This window comes from Schistocerca serialis, chromosome 1 (genome assembly GCF_023864345.2).
Source record: "Schistocerca serialis cubense isolate TAMUIC-IGC-003099 chromosome 1, iqSchSeri2.2, whole genome shotgun sequence".
Lineage (NCBI taxonomy): Eukaryota > Metazoa > Arthropoda > Insecta > Orthoptera > Acrididae > Schistocerca > Schistocerca serialis.
Genome location: NC_064638.1, coordinates 1137447815 through 1137464243, shown reverse-complemented (window position 1 = coordinate 1137464243; position 16429 = coordinate 1137447815). Strand labels below are relative to the sequence as shown.

The following is a 16429-nucleotide window of genomic DNA, read 5'->3' as shown; positions in this document are numbered from 1 at the left end:
AGGACAGCTACCATAGCAATCATCAATCAGACAATGGGCTTGTTCACATCTTTCGTTCTGTTCACAGTTGTCACATTGTTCTGCTACCTCAAGTGCTAACTGTAACAGACAATAATTGCAGACAACGCTTGTGGCCCATAACATAACAGTTTTGATTTGTTTCCATTGTTTCTATGTACGGTCTGCAGTGTGTTTAATTTATGCTATATAATGTCCCTAAATTAGTTGCAAAAGTGAGGAGAAAAATGAAATAAAATGAAAAAGCGGGAGGGAAAGTAAGCCTGGCTCCAGTATAGACCTTTATGGGGAGAACAGCACTGTGCGGTGAATGCCTGCCTCTTACAGTGGAAGCACCTTAACCAGGCCTCATACTTCCACAAAAGCAGAAGACATGCACAGAGGTACAAATTTCTTAAATGTTTTACATTATCGAAACTGAAATCGTTTTATGAGTTGAAATGTTAAATAAAGATTGCCTTTCAATTGATATCTAGATGTTACAATCTAAATTTCAGAAAGTTCAGATCTTATTGCAAAATATTTTATGTGTCTGCAACAGGCTTATTAGCATCTCTGTGAAGAAAGCTATTCTACTTCTTACTTTTCATTTCTTATAGATACGTTCACAAGCAAGAAACTATTATTAGGAAGTGTCTTAAATGATTTGGGTGAAGTATGAGCAATATAAAATGAAGTCTGCATAATTTTCAGTAATAAATATGTCCTGTTAGCTGCATCTGTTTCTGGAATTTCTGAAACCTCACAAAGTCTATATCAATGTAGATATTCAAGCTCTGTAAGTATAACAGTTTTACAGGAAAACATGTAACAGTGTTGTTTTGTCTTTATTTATTGATGAAAATTATGAAATATAATTATGGAAATTCTCTAGTTTCTTTTCTCCAATTACAGGGATGCATCTACCCATCTGTCCACGCACTGCTGGCTAGGTGGGTTCCACCAGATGAGAATGGTCGCTCGGCAACAATTGTATATGCTGGTAAATATTTTTCATTTGTTGTTGGGACAAAGATGACAGAAAAGTCTGTATGAACAAATTAATGACAGATCAAATTAAAATTTGCACTCCATTTCTCTTCTCATCTTAGTAATATTTTATTGGACTGGGACAATGCATGATTTGTTTTAGTGAAAAAAATTGTTTCTACTTTCATAAATAAAATTGATATATGGAAGCTGACCTTATTAATGAAAGTCTGGGTAACTGAACACAGACACTGGTGTCAAACTGAAGAGGCCAACTGACCAGTCCCCTTTCACTACTGAAAGATTTTTGTGTGAGTTAATTTCAATCTTAATATTCGGAAAAACAATATCCAAAAATAGCTAACGAATTATATAAATGTTTGTGAAGCTACACTTCTAATATTCCATAAAAATCCATTAAAAATTTAGTACTAGTGTTTTCACAGTAATTTTACATCATTGTTTACATTTCTGCATATATTGCAGAAATTTAAAATAAAAAAATTAAATGAAAGGCTATTAAAACAATGCATTTCTTCTATTGACAACCACCTATTACTGAAACACAATGTGTTATGAAAACTAACCTGAAATCAACAGAAAATAAATATAAAATGTTATGAGCACATTTAACTACAGCTCACTGTAGCTCAATGAAACATATTCTGTGAGAAAAATGATGTAAATACAAAAAATACACCCAGTATCAGGTATTTCATTAAAGAATGTGATCATGTAATGCATTACAAGCTGTCTAAGACAGTTAGCATTTGTTGAAGTCATCAAATACTTACATTTAAACATCATGTCTATGCAGGAGAGTTCATGGAAAAGTCAGGAATAAAGTGATATCTCAGAAGATTACTTTTGTGTTTTAAACTGCCTACTTCAGTCAGCTGTGCCAGGCTTTCAGTCTGTGGGTTGTTACCAAAGGTTTTTTCCCATGAGATGTCATGTAGGCAGCACTTGTGCTACAGCCCCTTACATATAATTCCTGCAAGAACCTTGATGACGAGCTTAAAACTATTAGTTTGCCCAGTGGCAGCAAAGCAGCCATTCTTCCCACATTCCATATGCAAATGGAAAGAAAAACATCTTAATATGTGATAAGTGGGAAATACTCTCCTGCGCACATTTCATAGTGTTCCGTAGAGTATTGGTCTAGACATAGGTTGTAGCAAAACATAATAGTCCGAACTGCTTGAAAGTAAAATCTGAGTTTCATATATGGAACAGATTTAGCAGTATTGCAATAAATGTGTCAGTTACTGCATGATTAATGCTATTAGCATGAACAGTTCTAGACGGTTTAACCATAAAGTGTGGATAAAAATGAAAAGTAAATGGAAACAAATATAGAAAACTTCAGTTGAGGAAATAAAAAACCATTAAAAGTGGCAGTAAGAATGGTAGGTCTTTCATCCATTATGCAGGGTGAACACTGTAACTGTAATGAACTGAGGTTTTGAGTAATGACTGCAAACAGTCACTTTTTGTGTTGGTAGAATTCTTATTTCTCATTACCAGTTTCAGTTCACATAATGATGCATCATCAGGTGGTACAGCTTTAGTATTCACTCATAGCATTGCAGGAATCTTGTGTAGAGTTAGTTGATTCTGAATGATTACTCCTGGGACACAAATTACTTCAGAAAACATGGTTTATGTTCACCTATATGTTAACTACACAGCACTACTGGTACATGCACTTTGGCTAAAGTAATGCAGTGCAGCATTACATTCTACAGCTGATGACACTATGGTGAGAGCAACCAATAGCTATGTCTCTGGTACAACTACCAGTGGGCAGGCACACAACCATTTACTACATTCAGTAGCACAACTTTTGGACTAGTGGCCAGTCACACTTGTATGAGCCAAATATTAATTCAATAACAACAATCCAGCCTCCTGAACAGTCAACGAGCAATTTACAGCACAATATGGAACATCAAATGAGAATTTGGGAATGATCTATGTGGACAATGATGTATCCTGATACAAGTTTTGACTCAACTAATTTTTATTACATTCAACAAACATTCTCTCAATTGGTGATCATACTGAAACTAGCATTCAAAATAATTAAACATGAATATTACAGCAGCCCAAGCAAACAATCAGTTTCTACACAGGTAATGTTTTACTTGTGCAATGTCTCGGTCCAGTACTCTAACTCGCTAATGTCATTTAATTCCCCACATTTATCTAGTTCATACAGTCGGTTGAGTAACAGTCACATATAAATATCAATACAGTTGTTCATGATAACTCACAACAAGTAACAACACACCTCTGCACAATTGCATTATACTAATAAATGACAATAATATAAACTATTTATTCAGAGGCTAAGTTGTTTTATAATTGTGATGGACTTCCTGTTTTGGGACACAACCATTGTAGTGGGATATTTTTGTTTATAACTAATTCCTCTTTTAGAGTAACAGTATGTCACATAGTCTCTTTCTATAGCTATCTTCATTCTCCTTTATATGACATGTCATTCGATTGAAGAAAGAATGCAGTCATGAACATTTCTTTTCATAAACAACATATATAATCTCAACAACATTACTAAATTCAGTGTGGTACATAAGTAGTGAGATCTTTATTGGGATTGTCATTCTATTGTGATTTTTTGTTTTTCTTTTTTGTGAATATATAATTTAGTGTTAGATACGCTCATAAACTCATCCTGTGAGCATGCTGCCTGCCAGCGATCGGCCATATGGTGTGTTTAACAATGCGGGATTTCCTGTAAGCAGTTGGACAGCCATCTGTGGCTCAGCTGTCCCAGCCTTCCTTCCAGCATATGTCTCACTTTATACAGCCACCATGTATGTCAGCTAGATGTCACTCAGCCCAGCCTTTGCTCTCTCTTATTAATTTATACATATAAAAACCTATGGCTTGCAGCATTACCATAGCTCAAGGTCATAGGGCCTGGAGTGGTCTGCAGAGGGGCTTTACTTGGCAATGGGTGATCTATGGCTGATAATAATGATTATGAGTGTGCTTTGACTCTTGCCATCCACAGCATCCTGCCCTTTACTGTTCCACACTGTTCAGTACTTGTATCATCATGACTTGGAAAGTGAAGGTTCTAATATAAGGATGCTAGTATATAGGGTCACATTTGTTGTTTTATTAATTCACTTGTTGCCAAGCCCCCAAAAATAATCACACTGACATTCTAGACTGTGTGTCTGTCTGCAGTATGGATTTGTAAGCTTATTTTCCAACTTAGTAATTTTAATCACCCCAACAGCTTGACCATGATTAATTTTTAAAACATTAATCACATTAGTAAGTATCCATACCAGTACAGCTCTTTCCTATCACTAGACAACACTGTAACTCAGAAATTGTTGTGAAAGTGGGTAAATCTCACAGTGTGTGGAACTCCGTACATAGTGATAGTGAATTATAGATAGCACAGTGGTATGGAGTACACAGCACACATTATTTTATAGAAACTCAGTACATACAAGGAGACACAACATAACACACTTGAGTCACAGAGAAAACTCCACTGCTTCCATCAACAATCAGAGATAAGACTGTGAGTCACTTTCTCTGGCAAGAGATGCTAAAGTTCCCACAGAGCACGGTGTGGAAGCAATGACCAGGAGTCTGTAGTGCTGTAGTGCAGGCTAGTGTGGTCTGGAGCAGGGTATAAAGATGATTGACATGGAAATGGGGGGGGGGGGGGGGGAGGGGGTGCACGGATAGCATGGCTTACGCGGGTGAGCATGAGAGGGAGAGATGAGGAAAATGTCTCCCTCCAGTACTTGTGTATTTGGTGGGTCTGTGAGGAACTCCCTGCCTGGAGGGGCAGGCAAGTAGTGGAGATGGCCAGGTGGCCATCATCAGTGAACAGCATGTGCACAGTTGCAGCACTGACGTTATCAAGTGAGGTGAGAACTTCTCAGAAATAGTGTACCTGGGACTCCAATTATCTCATGCAGTCTTCATGGATCCCTGTGACTACCAGCTCCTTGCCTGTAATCGTGAGGCTAAGATCCTCCAGGTAGGAGCAGCAGAAATCGAGTAGCATCTGGAAAGGAGAGGACGCAGACACAGGGGGCAGGTTTCAGTCAGTTGCTGGAGCACTTGACTAGCTTGCCATTAAGCATAATGTCATAGGTGTTGGGGCCACATTGGGGCTGGAGTGCAGTGTGGACAGTATTATCATGCAGAATGGCATGGTCATGTGTGGGAAGGCCTTTGGAGGTGAAAATTATAGTAGGGAGGAGGGGGGAACGTGAAGTTTGGCAATGTGACACCACACACTGTCAACCAAGATGGGAAGCAGGGTTGGCATATGGGGGTGGTTAGAAGAGATGAAATCACTGGGGAGGGATGGTGTCTCCCCATATAAAACCTGGCTAGTGAGGCACTGAGGTCTTGTTTATGTGCCATGTGGGACCCAGCAGTGTCCATGGGAGTGAATCAGTCCAGTCAGCCCTTGTGGCACATAAGAGGAGCCTTTAGGCTGCAATACCACTTCTTGACAAGCACATTAGCTTGAGGATGGTAGGCAGTGGTTAATATTGCATTGTTTACAGTGCTTGGCAAACAGTGAGGACTCAAATTGCATACCTTGGTCTGTGGTTATGGAGGCAGGGGGCAGCTGAAACTCAATGGCATCCATTTCACCAGTGATGTCTTGGATGGGGGTAGCCTCTACCCAGCATGTTACCCGGTCAGTGGAGAGGAGGTAGTGGTAGTTGCTGGATGGGGGAAGGGCACTGACCAGATCCACAGGTCCACACGAATGCATTGGAAATGTCCCTTCAGTATCTGGAAGGTGCCTATCAGGGGCTAAGTGTGCCATGTGGTTTTACATCACTGGCACAGTTCACAGGCCCTCGTCCACTACTTGCAGTCTCGCTAACAGGCGGCCAAAGTATTAAAAAAAAAAAGTATATAAAAGTTAAAAGGCAAGTAATAGGTTTGACACTGGGATGGGCGAGGTTGTGAAACAGGTTGAAAATAATTCTGCAGAAATGTTGTGGGACAAGTGGGTGTGTGCATCTCAGGTATATGTTGCAGAGGATAGGGTAGGTTGAACAGGGAATAAACTTAGGCTAAATGATGAAGGTGGTGGAGGCATTGTTTAAGAGGTCCTGTAGCTCAGGCGTGTCCTGCTGAGCTTCAAGAGCTTGTTGAAGTTGATCTTGGACAAGATGGCACCAACGCATGGCAAGCAGTCAGTGACTAAGTTGTGTGCGCATTTCACGTGACACGGATGTCCATAGTAAATTGCGAGATGGTAATGGCGGAGGCACAGGCTATTGGTAGCACTGGCTAGGGACTGGTGCCCGATGTGAATGACAAGGGGACATCCTTTGATATTGTCTGTGAAATACCACACCGCCTCACAAACGGGCAGTAGCTCCTGGTTGCAAGCTGAACATGGGGTGTGCTTTGCATTAAACAGCTTATGGGAGAAGAAGTGCAAGGATTGATTGGAGCTGTTGATTTCTTGCTAAAGGACAGCTGCTATCGCTAAATTGCTATTGTCAGCAGTGATGGACAGGGGAGTGATGGTGATAGAAATTGACTATCCTGAGAAAACGGCATGGCCCAAAAAGGTGACTTGTGCCACAGTTGACATTTGTCAGTGTTGACCACTACACCATTGACTTTGAGAGCACAAAGAACTAGTCTGAGGTGGGTGAAGTGTGAGTCCATGCCTGGCGAAAAAATGAGAATATCGTTCAGATACGTGTAACAAAATGAAAATTTGAAAGGTGGGCTGTCTATAAAGCATTTCAAGGTTTGTGCAGTGTTTTTTAGGCATAAAAAGGAACCAAACAATCCAAAAGGTGTGATTATGGCAGTTGTGTGAAAGTCATCTTTGTACATCAGTATCTGCAGATACACCTTCTTACAGTCAATTACACTGAACACTTTAGCATCAGCAAGATAGTGTGTGAAGTCTTGAATGTTAGGGATTGGGTAATTGTCCCTGACTGTATGAGCACTGAGGGCATGATAGTCCTCACAAACTGTCCTTCTTAGGGATGAGGCAGATGGGAGAGGCCCAGCTGCTGTATGATGGGTAAATGATGCCAGCTTGTAAATACTCATCCACTCCTGCCTTCGCCAAGTGGATGTAGTCAGGGGGTAGACCTCTGGAGCACTGACTAACGAGAGGACTGGGTGTAGTGTTAATGTGTTGATGGCTGAGAAGACAAAACCATCATGCGGGGTGGAGTGACTGATTGAGAGTGTGTCAGCACAGGCTGCATGGAAGGTGGTGTGCCAAGCAAAAAAAATGACGTCCAATGTCAGCTGTGTCTGGATCTGAGTTGCCTGACCAAGGTAGTGGCGTGGCATGGTCAGCGAGCTAAGGTGGTTAGGATGCAGTGCAGCAGGCAGCACTGCAGGCAAGTGCTGGCTCGACCTGAGAGGCGATGGCATCAGAGGGCATCTGCAAATTGGAGCTGGGTTGCCTGGGGGAGACTGGTGAATGTGCATATGTAGTGTGGTCAAAGAACCGCAGAGGTTTCATTCTGGCACGGCAGGCAGCACTAGGTCCAGGTGCTGCCTCAGCATGGGCATTAGCGTGCTGCACAGATGCAGGAGTGGCTTTCCCTTTACAAATGTCTGCTTGTGTCTGTGTATGTGCGGATGGATATGTGTGTGTGTGCGAGTGTATACCTGTCCCTTTTTCCCCCTAAGGTAAGTCTTTCTGCTCCTGGGATTGGAATGACTCCTTACCCTCTCCCTTAAAACCCACATCCTTTTGTCTTTCCCTCTCCTTCCCTCTTTCCTGATGAAGCAACTGTTGCATGCTGACTCATTATTCCAGATGAACTGAAGAGAAGACATGGAGAAATGAATGATGATATGACATTTGGCATAAATTATGTGACTGAGAAAACACTGTGTGACAGAGACCAACCAAATGAGGCAGTGAAATTGTTAACGACATCATCATCATCATCATCAGGATTTCCTTCCAGTGAGCCAGATAGGAACTTGGTGAACGATAAGCCTCCATTGGTTTCTGTCCTGGTATAGCTTTTCCTTCTCCACTATATCCCATGTTACTCCTCTCCTCTTGAGATCTTCCTTAACCTGGTCTATCCATCCCTTTCTAGGCTGCCTAATTGGTCTTCTTCCTGGTACCTCCATCTCCAAATACTGGCATGGAGTTTGAGTCGTGTGCATTCGCTTCACATGATCAAACCACTTCAATCTCAAAGCACTCATCCTCTCCTCTGTAGGCAATGTCACCTGCAGGTGTCTCCTTACATAATCATTCCTGGCTCTGTCTCTCCTAGTTTTTTGTAGAGCTGACCTAAGGAACTTCATTTCACATGCTTGTATTTGACTCTCTGCTCTCTTATTTATGTCACAGTCCTCTAGACTATACATCACGATTGACAGGAGATAAGTTTTATACATGGTCTATTTGGCTCTTAGAGGGACTTCCTTGTCCCAGATTAGATTTCTTACTTGGTGGAAAAAGCTAGGATCCTTTTGTTATTCTGTTTAAAATTTCTAGTTTGGAACTTCCATCACATGATATGATGCTACCCAAATAATTAAAGCTTTTCACACATTCAACCTTCTCCTCCTCCAGTATGATGTTACAAGGTATAGGTGTCCTGCTCATATCCACTGCCACTGTCTTGTTCCTATTCACAATTAACTTGATTTTTTTTTTAAATTTTGTGTTCCAGTAATCTAGTCTCCTCCGAACCTCCATTTCTGTCTGTGCCCAAATGACAATGTCATCAGCAAAAACAAAAGCACTGAGATCTTCATTTTCTTCTTCCTTGATTTCTTTCATGATTGTGTCCATAAGTGTAATGAAGAATAAAAGGGAGAGTGAACTGCCTTGCTGAACACCTCTCTTTGTCTTAAACCATCTTCCATGTCCTACTTGTACACTGCTCTCACAACCATCGTACAGCATCTGGACTTCTTTCATTAATTAATAAGGAACATTATGTTTTCTCAAGCATTTCCATATTTTATCCCTTGGTACACTATCATGTACTTTTTCCAAATCCATGAATACTGCTATCAAGTCCTTTCCTTTTTCCCAATACTTCTTCATTAACTGACAGAGGGAGAAAATTGGAAATTTGTGGTAAGTTCTATGGGACCAAACTGCTGAGGTCATCGGTCTCTAGGCTTACACACTACTTAATCTAACTTAAACTAACTTGTGCTAAGGACAACACAAACAGCCATGCCCAAGGGAGGACTCGAATCTCCGACGGAGGCAGCTGCTCGAACCGTGGCAAGGCGCCTAAGACTGCAAGGCTACCCCACGCGACGAGGGAGAAAATGAGATCTATTGTTCCCCTATTAGTTTTGAACCCATGCTGTTGTCCTCTAATTGGTGTTCTAGAATTTTCCACAATCTTTTTTCTATGACCTTTTCCATTATCTTAAGGCAGTGTGATAACAGTGTGGTTCCTCGATAGTTGGTGCATTTCCATCTGTCACCTTTCTTGAACAATGGTATTATAATTCTTTTTTCCATTCATCTGGTACTTCGTTTTCTTTCCATATCACCCCCAGCATCTGGTGTAACCATTGCACTCTATGGATTCCTGCGGCTTTAATCACATCTGCTGTCAGCTCATCTACTCCAGCTGCTTTCCCCTTTTCATCTGTTTCAGGAAATTCTCAGTTTCGCAACAAATGAGGAGGTATTGAATAGAATAGGGGAGAAGAGGAGTTTGTGGCACAACTTGACTAGAAGAAGAGACCGGTTGGTAGGGCATGTTCTGAGGCATCAAGGGATCACAAATTTAGCATTGGAGGGCAGTGTGGAGGGTAAAAATCGTAGAGGGAGACCAAGAGATGAATACACTAAGCAGATTCAGAAGGATGTAGGTTGCAGTAAGTACTGGGAGATGAAGCAGCTTGCACAGCATACAGTAGCATGGAGATCTGCATCAAACCAGTCTCAGGACTGAACACCACAACAACAACAACAACAAAGAGATTGGATCCCACTCCTCTAATTCAATGACTTTGGTGTCACTTTTTTGTGCACCTTCCCAATTCAGTAAGATTTCAAAATAATTCTTCATCTCTTCTCTGATACCTTCCCTGTCCCTGATAATATCCCCATACTCTGTTTCAATCGCTTTTATGTCTTCTCTATCAGATCTTTTACTTTTAAATAACCCATATAGCAGTTTTTGGTTCCCTTTGCTATCCTGCTCTAGTTTCTGGGTGAATATTTCTGAACTCTTCTCCTTTTCATCTTTCACAATTTTCTTTTTTCTTGGAGTTTCTTTAGTTGGTATTCCTTCTCCAGTGTTGCCAGCTTGTGTTCATCTTTTGGCACCAGCCCCTGGTTCTGATTTCTTTTTTCAAACTCCATGTTTCTCTTTGCCGTATTATGTTTTTTAATTGTGTTCTTTACTCTGTCGTTCCACCAACTGGTTTCTTTAACTTTCACTTTACCCTTTGTTTTGCCGCATATCTGCACAGCACCATTAATTATTGATGTTTTAAATAGGTTCCACTCTTCCTCTGCACTACCCTTTCATTTTTTGACCATTTTTGTGCTACTATATTTTGGTAATTTTTATTATTTTCTTCTTCTTTCAACTTCCACTCCCTAATTTTTGGCATTCTTTGTACAGCGTTCAAACTTTTGATCTTATAATTTAGATCAGCTACTAGTAACCTGTGGTCACTATCCAAGTGCTCACTTGGTATGACTTTAGTGTCCCTTACTTTTCCTCCAATTAATTTGTCTGTTAATATATAGTCTATAACTGTCTTAGATTTGGCATCCCAGCCATCTCTAGTAATCTTATGGCTATCTTGTTTCTTGAAGAATGTATTCTTCACTGAAAGATGATTCTTTATGCACAGATTTAAAATTTCTTCACCCGCAACATTTCATCATCCGTATCCAAAAGGGCCCATCACTTCCTTGTATCCATCTCTAACCATGCCATTCAGAGCACTCAGATCCCCAATTACCATAATGATATCTTCTCTTACTTGGTCTTCTGGATCTTCAAGGAATTTCATTTTTTCTTCCTCACTGCACCCTTGCTGAGGTGCATACACTTGGAGTAGAGTAAAACTATTCTTTCCCAAGTTCAGTCTTGTTCTAATTATCGTTTCACTTACAATATCTGTAACTGGGTCAATGCCTTTGTGAAACACAAACCCCATTCCATTTTTTACCTCTTTATTGTGCCCCTGCCAGTATAATTTGTACCCACCTCTCAGCAATTTAGAGTTTTTTCCCTTCCACTTGGTCTCACTCAATCCAAGGATATGAATCTTTCTCATCTCCATCATGTCTACAATCTCTACAGTCTTTCCTGTAAAGGTTATTACATTTAATGTTCCCACTCTCAACTTATTTTTGTTTTTTTGTTGGGTTCTAGTTTCCTGTTCTTGTTTAGTGTATCTTCTTGCTTTCCTTGGTTTTTCTTCAGGCTGTGAAGAGCCATCATTCATTCCAGTGGTATAAGAAGTGCTGTCTACATTACGTATTTTTAATCCGAGGCTCATTCTTTTACTGAAAGCAATAACAACTTTTTTCTCATCTGCTGGCCTGCTAAGCCTGACACATCTGAGGATTTTCTTTCAGGGTTTACACTTTATTATATGATATTTTGCATAAATTATGTGACCAAGAAAACACTGTGTGACAGAGACCAACCAAATGAGGCAGTGCAATTGTTAAGACACTGACTTCATATTTGGGAGCATGGAGTTCTCTCTATCCTGCCATCCTGATTTAGACTTTTTGCGGACTTCCTAAAACATTTTTAACAAATGCCAGATTGATTCTTTCAGCAAGACCACTGTTGACAACCTGTTGTATTTCATAAACATACATGTTTATTTTGTGTGTATGTATATCGGAGATATTTATTTTCATTGTCTTATGATGACAAATCATATATCATTCTGATTGTGATCCCTGAAAGAATAAATAAATATGTAAAAAACTGAACGAAATACAAAAATAACTGAATAGATTTCTAAATAGTGAACTAACTTTCCTTAACAGACCACAATATGGCATTAGACAGTTGCAGTCTAATAAAAGAGAAAGAGAGACAGAGAGAGAGAGAGAGAGAGAGAGAGAGAGAGAGAGAGAGAGAGAGAGAGAGAGAGAGAGAGAGACTGACTGAGATGATGTACTATTGCTAAAATGAAACGCCTGATTATAATGTTAGAATAAGAAAATCACAGCATCCTGCATGCAAGTAAACTAAAGCTGTCTTCGGCCTGAAGGTCAGTTTGATATTGTGCTTTACTAGGTATGTTTCTGTTCTCTTGACTTTCTGAGGCAGTTATATGGGAATATAGTTTTAAATAGACCCTGAACCATGGAGCAGTTTGGCATTTCACACGTTAACAACACATTGCCGAAGGTGAAGGAAGCAAAAATCCAAGACTAACAGAGGACTGAACTCCAGATTTTTGAACATGTAGTCGGATACTTACTCCTTGTGCCATTGAGCCACACTGCAACTGATCTTACAATTTAGGTTTAATGTAATAGCTTCTTTCCCTGTGTTTCTGAAGAGTCTTGAGATGTTTAACTGTAAATTCACATGTTATTTGAAAAATGTCTTTTCACCTGTATGTATACATCGCTTTAAGTGTTTCTACCATCTCAGGTATGTCAAATAATATTCAAGCATTGAAGGAATAATATAAGCTTTTTGTTGTTTACCAATAATATATGGATGCAGTTGTGGACATTGTCTTACTTAGCCTGAAAACTGCCTGCAGACTAATAATACACTGAAGAGCCAAAGAACCTGGTAATCCTACCTGATAGTGTGTAGGTACCCTGCGACCATGCAGAAATGCTGCAACATGCTGTGGCATGGACTCAACTAATGTCTTACGTAGTGCTGGAAGGAATTGACATCATGAATCCTGCAGGGCTGTCCATAAATCTGTAAGAGTACAAGGTGGTGGAGATCTCTCCTGAACAGCACATTGCATGGTATCCCAGATGTGTTCAATAATTTTCATGTCTGGGGAGTTTTGTGGCCAGCAAAAGTGTTTAAATTCAGAAAAATGTTCCTGGAGCCACTCTGTAGCAATTCTGGGCATGTGGGGAGTTACATTGTCTTGCTGGAATTTCCCAAGTCTGTTGGAATGCACAATGGACATGAATGGATGCAGGTGATCAGACAGAATGCCTACACATGTGTCACCTGTCAGGGTGATATCTGTATGTATCATGTGTCTCATATCATTCCAACTGCACACGCCCCACACCATTACAGAGCCTTCACCAGCTTGAACACCCCCCCCCACCCCCCATGCTGACATGCATGGTCCATGGATTCATGAGATTGTCTCCTTACTCTTACACATCCATCAACTCAACACAATTTGAAACAAGACTCATCCAACCATGTTTCCAGTCACGAACAGTCCTATGTCAGTGCTGATGGGCCCAGGTGAGGCGTATAGCTTTGTGTCGTGCACTCATCAAGGGTACATGAGTGGGCCTTTGGCTCCAGTGATGTTTCATTGAATGGTTCACACACGGACATTTGTTGATGGCCCAGCATTGAAATCTACAGCAATTTGCAGAAGGGTTGCACTTCTGTCACGTTGAATGATTCTCTTCAGTTGTTGTTGGTCCCATTATTGCAGGATCTTTTTCCAGTTGCAGCGATGTCAGAGATTTAATGTTTTACAAGATTCCTGGTATTCACGGTACATTTTTGTAATGGTCACATTGGAAAATCCCCACTTCATCACTACCTCGGAGATGCTGTGTCCCGTTGCTCACGCGTCAACTATATCACCGCGCTCAAACTCACTTAAATCTTGATAACCTGCCACTGTGACAGCAGTAACTGATCTAACAACTGTGCCAGACACCTGTTGTCTTATATAGGTGTTGCTGATCACAGCGCCATATTCTGCCTGTTTACGTATCTCTGTACTACAATATGCATGCCCATACCAGTTTCTTTGGCACTTCTGTGTAAATAAATAAATAAATAGAAATTAACCAGACAAGTACAATTTGGGAACCTTTAACATCAAAGAATGCTGGGGAAAATACTGCACATTCTAAATTGTGTGTCCTACCAAATCTTTCCTATGACTCCTGTTTAACTGTTATAGCTTAATAGTATTATATATAATTTAACTGACTGATTCTTTTCACATAGGTTCTCAACTGGGAACAGTGATTGCGATGCCTGCATCTGGCCTCTTAGCAAATAGCAATATGGGTTGGCCTTCCATTTTCTATGTATTTGGTGGAGTGGCTGTGGCATGGTCACTATTGTATTTTATTTTGGGAGCAGACACTCCTGCAAAGCACAAATACATTTCCAGAGTGGAGAGAATTTATATTGAAAAATCATTAGCACAAACTGCTCATGGTAAAGAGGTAAGCCAATAACTTAATTATACAATTTTTCAGGTGACACTTAGCAGTAGAAATATATTTTGAGAAATGCATACCACAGAGCTTATTGTATTTGTTATTTATTACAACTGATTTCAGCCCTTGACCCTCGTGCAGGTAAAAAAAGAAAACAACAAAGACTTCACATGTCCTGCATAATTCCATGTAAGAGGAAATACTTAAGTACAGTCAAATTTATAGTGTAAAAAAAAAAAAAAAAAAAAAAAAAAAAAAAAAAAAAAAAAAAAAAAAAAATTTGAAAAGTGAAATGCTGTGGTCGATCCAATGGCAGGGGGATAGCTCCTCTGCCACTGATTGGGTCACAGTGCTTTATTTCTGAAAATTTAGTTCTTTTTGATGTACTATATTAGTTTGATTGAACTCAAGTAGTTCATCTTACACGGAGTTATGTATGGCATAAAGAGTCTTTATTGTTTTCCTTCTTAGCTAGATGGTCATTGAGGATCAAAACTGGTTTTAAAAATATGAGGGCAGTTTGAGAAGTTCATGGAATCACTATCTGAAGTCAGCATTAGCACAAATGGATTACCATGTAATAGTATGTCATCCTTTAAGAGTAAATACAGGATGCATCGGTGCTCTGGTAGAGATCTGTGATGTGAACATCTCTCTTTTCTTTCCTGGTAGAAAAAAAAAATCAAGATTCAAGCAGTGATTAAGTACTTCATAAAGAAAGATATAAAAGATAAGAAAATTCATGCCAATTTTTAGAAAACACTGGGGGCTCTGCACTTTCATATTCAGCTGTTGCCTAGTAAACAAATGAGTTTAAATTTGGTCAGGACAGCTTAGATGACGATCTGCTTAGTGATCAGCCAAGACCTGCCACTATCCCAGAAATTATTGCAAAAGTGCACAAAACGGTCATGGAGGATCACTGACTGAAAGTGTGAGAAATTTATGAAGCTGTAGGGATGTCATGTGAATGAGCATACCACATTTCAACTGTGGAACTGGATATGAGAAACCGTCAGAAACACATCAGAATGTTTGATGGATTTTCAGAACAACTAAAAACATTTTTTGGGCTGGTTTGTGATCACACATGCAACTCTGATCCACTACTATATCCCAGAGACAAAACATTAGTTGATTCATCAGCACTAAAGAAAACAAAGTTATTATGGTCATCCTGAAAGGTCGAGGCGTCAGTTTTCTGGGATGCCAAAAGGATTCTCCTGATTGACTATTTTCTCACTGGTCAGACAATTATGGCACAATACTGAACTAATATCCTGGACCAACTACAATGAAACATATGAAAAAATACCCTATTTGGCAAGGAAGCAAGTCACCTTCCATTAAGACAATGTGAAACTTACTGGCAGAGTAAAACTGTGTGCTGGACCGAGACTTGAACTCAGGACCTTTGCCTTTTGCAGGCAAGTGCTCTACCATCGAGGCTACCCAAGCATGACTCACTCATCGTCTTCACAGCTTTACTTCTGCCAGTGTCTTGTCTCCTACCTTCCAAACTTTACGGAAGCTCTCCTGCCTGCAAAAGGCAAAGGTCCTGAGTTCAAGTCTCAGTCCGGCACACAGTTTTAATCTGCCAGTAAGTTTCATATCAGCACACACTCCACTGCAGAGTAAAAATCTCATTCTGAAGACTATGTGTACTTGCACACAAAGATCATTACCATAGCAAAAATACATTAACTAAGAAAAATTGATGCCATGCCCATTTTATTCACCTGGTTTCACTCCACCAGACTTTCATTTCTTCCCAAGGCTCAAAATTATCCTCAGTGGATGCAGATTCTCTTCAAACAAATAACTGAAAGCTGAAGTTGAAGGGTTTTTTGCAGGCCTGGAGGAACCTAATTTTCGAGATGGGGCCGGCCGGAGTGGCCGTGCGGTTCTAGGTGCTACAGTCTGGAACCGAGCGATCGCTACGGCCGCAGGTTTGAATCCTGCCTTGGGCATGGATGTGTGTGATGTCCTTATGTTAGTTAGGTTTAATTAGTTCTAAGTTCTAGGCAACTGATGACCTGAGAAGTTAAGTCGCATAGTGCT

At 40.2% G+C, this 16429-nt stretch overlaps 1 protein-coding gene across 1 annotated transcript in view; it reads left to right on the top strand.

The window, feature by feature from the left end:
* The window catches only part of LOC126417434 (putative inorganic phosphate cotransporter), a 167888-nt gene that overhangs the window by 111795 nt on the left and 39664 nt on the right, over positions 1-16429 (top strand). Inside the window, exons 4-5 of the mRNA XM_050085117.1 lie at positions 913-1000; positions 14151-14374. Of these exons, the coding sequence (XP_049941074.1) occupies positions 913-1000; positions 14151-14374 (312 nt within the window). The remainder of the gene's footprint in view (positions 1-912; positions 1001-14150; positions 14375-16429) is intronic.